Source organism: Aptenodytes forsteri, unplaced genomic scaffold (assembly GCF_000699145.1).
Source record: "Aptenodytes forsteri isolate BGI_AS27 unplaced genomic scaffold, ASM69914v1 Scaffold66, whole genome shotgun sequence".
NCBI classification, from domain to species: Eukaryota; Metazoa; Chordata; class Aves; order Sphenisciformes; family Spheniscidae; genus Aptenodytes; species Aptenodytes forsteri.
The window spans coordinates 602,715-604,146 of record NW_008795131.1 but is presented as its reverse complement, the minus strand read 5'-3'; the positions used below and the strand labels follow the sequence as shown (position 1 = coordinate 604,146).

Here is a 1,432-nt window from a genome sequence, read left to right as displayed (position 1 = left end):
CAGGTGGATGGAGAGAAGCTGAGCTCTCGCAGACTCGTTGCACTGGTGGCCCGGAGCTGGGTCCTAGCGTTTGGGCTCCGGTGGCACCCCCGGTGCAGCCGGTCACGGCAGCCACGGCAATCACCTGCACGTCCGCACCGCAGGGATGTGGGGTCCCGGGGGACCCTCAGCGCAGGATGGCCACCTTCATGGAGAGGGACAAGCTGTGACCAGGAACAGCCAACCCCAGGGCTGTCCCCACCAGGGCTGGGTCATGGCAGGGGTGGGCACCCTTAACGTCGTACAAGCTGCAGCTGAGTGTTAATTAGCACTTAATTGCCTGGGCTTCCCCGGTGAAGGGCATAGGACAGCGAGGCAGGGCAGGGCCCCACCGCACCTGGCTGATGTGCTTGTTCGCCGTCCTGGCTGTGGTGCAGCATTGGTCCGCAGGGAAGCGTCAGTCCTTGGAGCAGCACTGGCTCGTGGTGCAGCATCGGTCCCTGGTGCAGCATCGGTCCCTGGTGCAGGATCAGTCCCCGGTGCAGCACAGGTCTGTGGCACTGCACCAGCATCGCTCCCCAGTGCAGCATCAGTCCCCGGCGCTGCATCCATCCCTGGCGCAGCATCAGTCCACGGCCAAGGGTTGGTCCCTGGTGCAGCCTTGGTCCCAGGTGCCACATCGGTCCATGGTGCAGCACTGGTCCGTGATGAAGCATCGGTCCCTGGTGCAGCATCGGTCCCTGGTGCAGGATCAGTCCCTGGTGCAGCACAGGTCTGTGGCACTGCACCAGCATCGCTCCCCAGTGCAGCATCAGTCCCCGGCGCTGCATCCATCCCTGGCGCAGCATCAGTCCACGGCCAAGGGTTGGTCCCTGCTGCAGCCTTGGTCCCAGGTGCCACATTGGTCCATGGTGCAGCACTGGTCCGTGATGAAGCATCGGTCCCTGGTGCAGCACCAGTCCCCAGTACCGCATCAGTCCATGATGCAGCATCGGTCCATGGTGCAGCACTGGTCTAGTATGAAGCGTTGGTCCCTGGTGCAGCATCAGTCTATGATGCAGCATCAATCCACGGGTCCCCAGCATCCCATGCTCTCTCCTCCTTCTAGGTTTCAACGGGCTGGCAAGCAAGGCCAGGGAGAGCTCTGAGGCCGAGGGGGAGCCGACAGCGTTGCCCACGCTGGCGGAGAGGGAGGCGGAGGCTCGTTTCGTGAGCACGGCGCCCACGCTGAAGCTCCTCAACCACCACCCACTGCTGGAGGACCTGCTGCACGAAGCCTTCCTGAAGAAGGACTACCTGGGCCAGGCACCATTCCTGCCCGCCGGCCCCGGTCCCCTCCTGCCCGCTGGTGCCCTCCAGCCGGCCCCTGGCCCCCCGGCCCCTGAGCGGGTGCCGGGTGCCGACCCCTCGTGGTTGGGGTGCCGGGTGCCAGAGTCGGGCCCCCCAGCCAGGC

At 65.5% G+C, this 1,432-nt stretch overlaps 1 protein-coding gene across 1 annotated transcript in view; it reads left to right on the top strand.

Annotated features, from left to right (window-relative positions):
- Nucleotides 1–665: 665 nt before the first annotated feature.
- SEZ6 (seizure related 6 homolog) overlaps nt 666–1,432 on the top strand; it is an 8,996-nt gene continuing 8,229 nt past the window's right edge. The window contains 2 exon segments of the mRNA XM_019471762.1: nt 666–996; nt 1,088–1,375. Coding sequence (XP_019327307.1) covers nt 666–996; nt 1,088–1,375 — 619 coding nt within the window.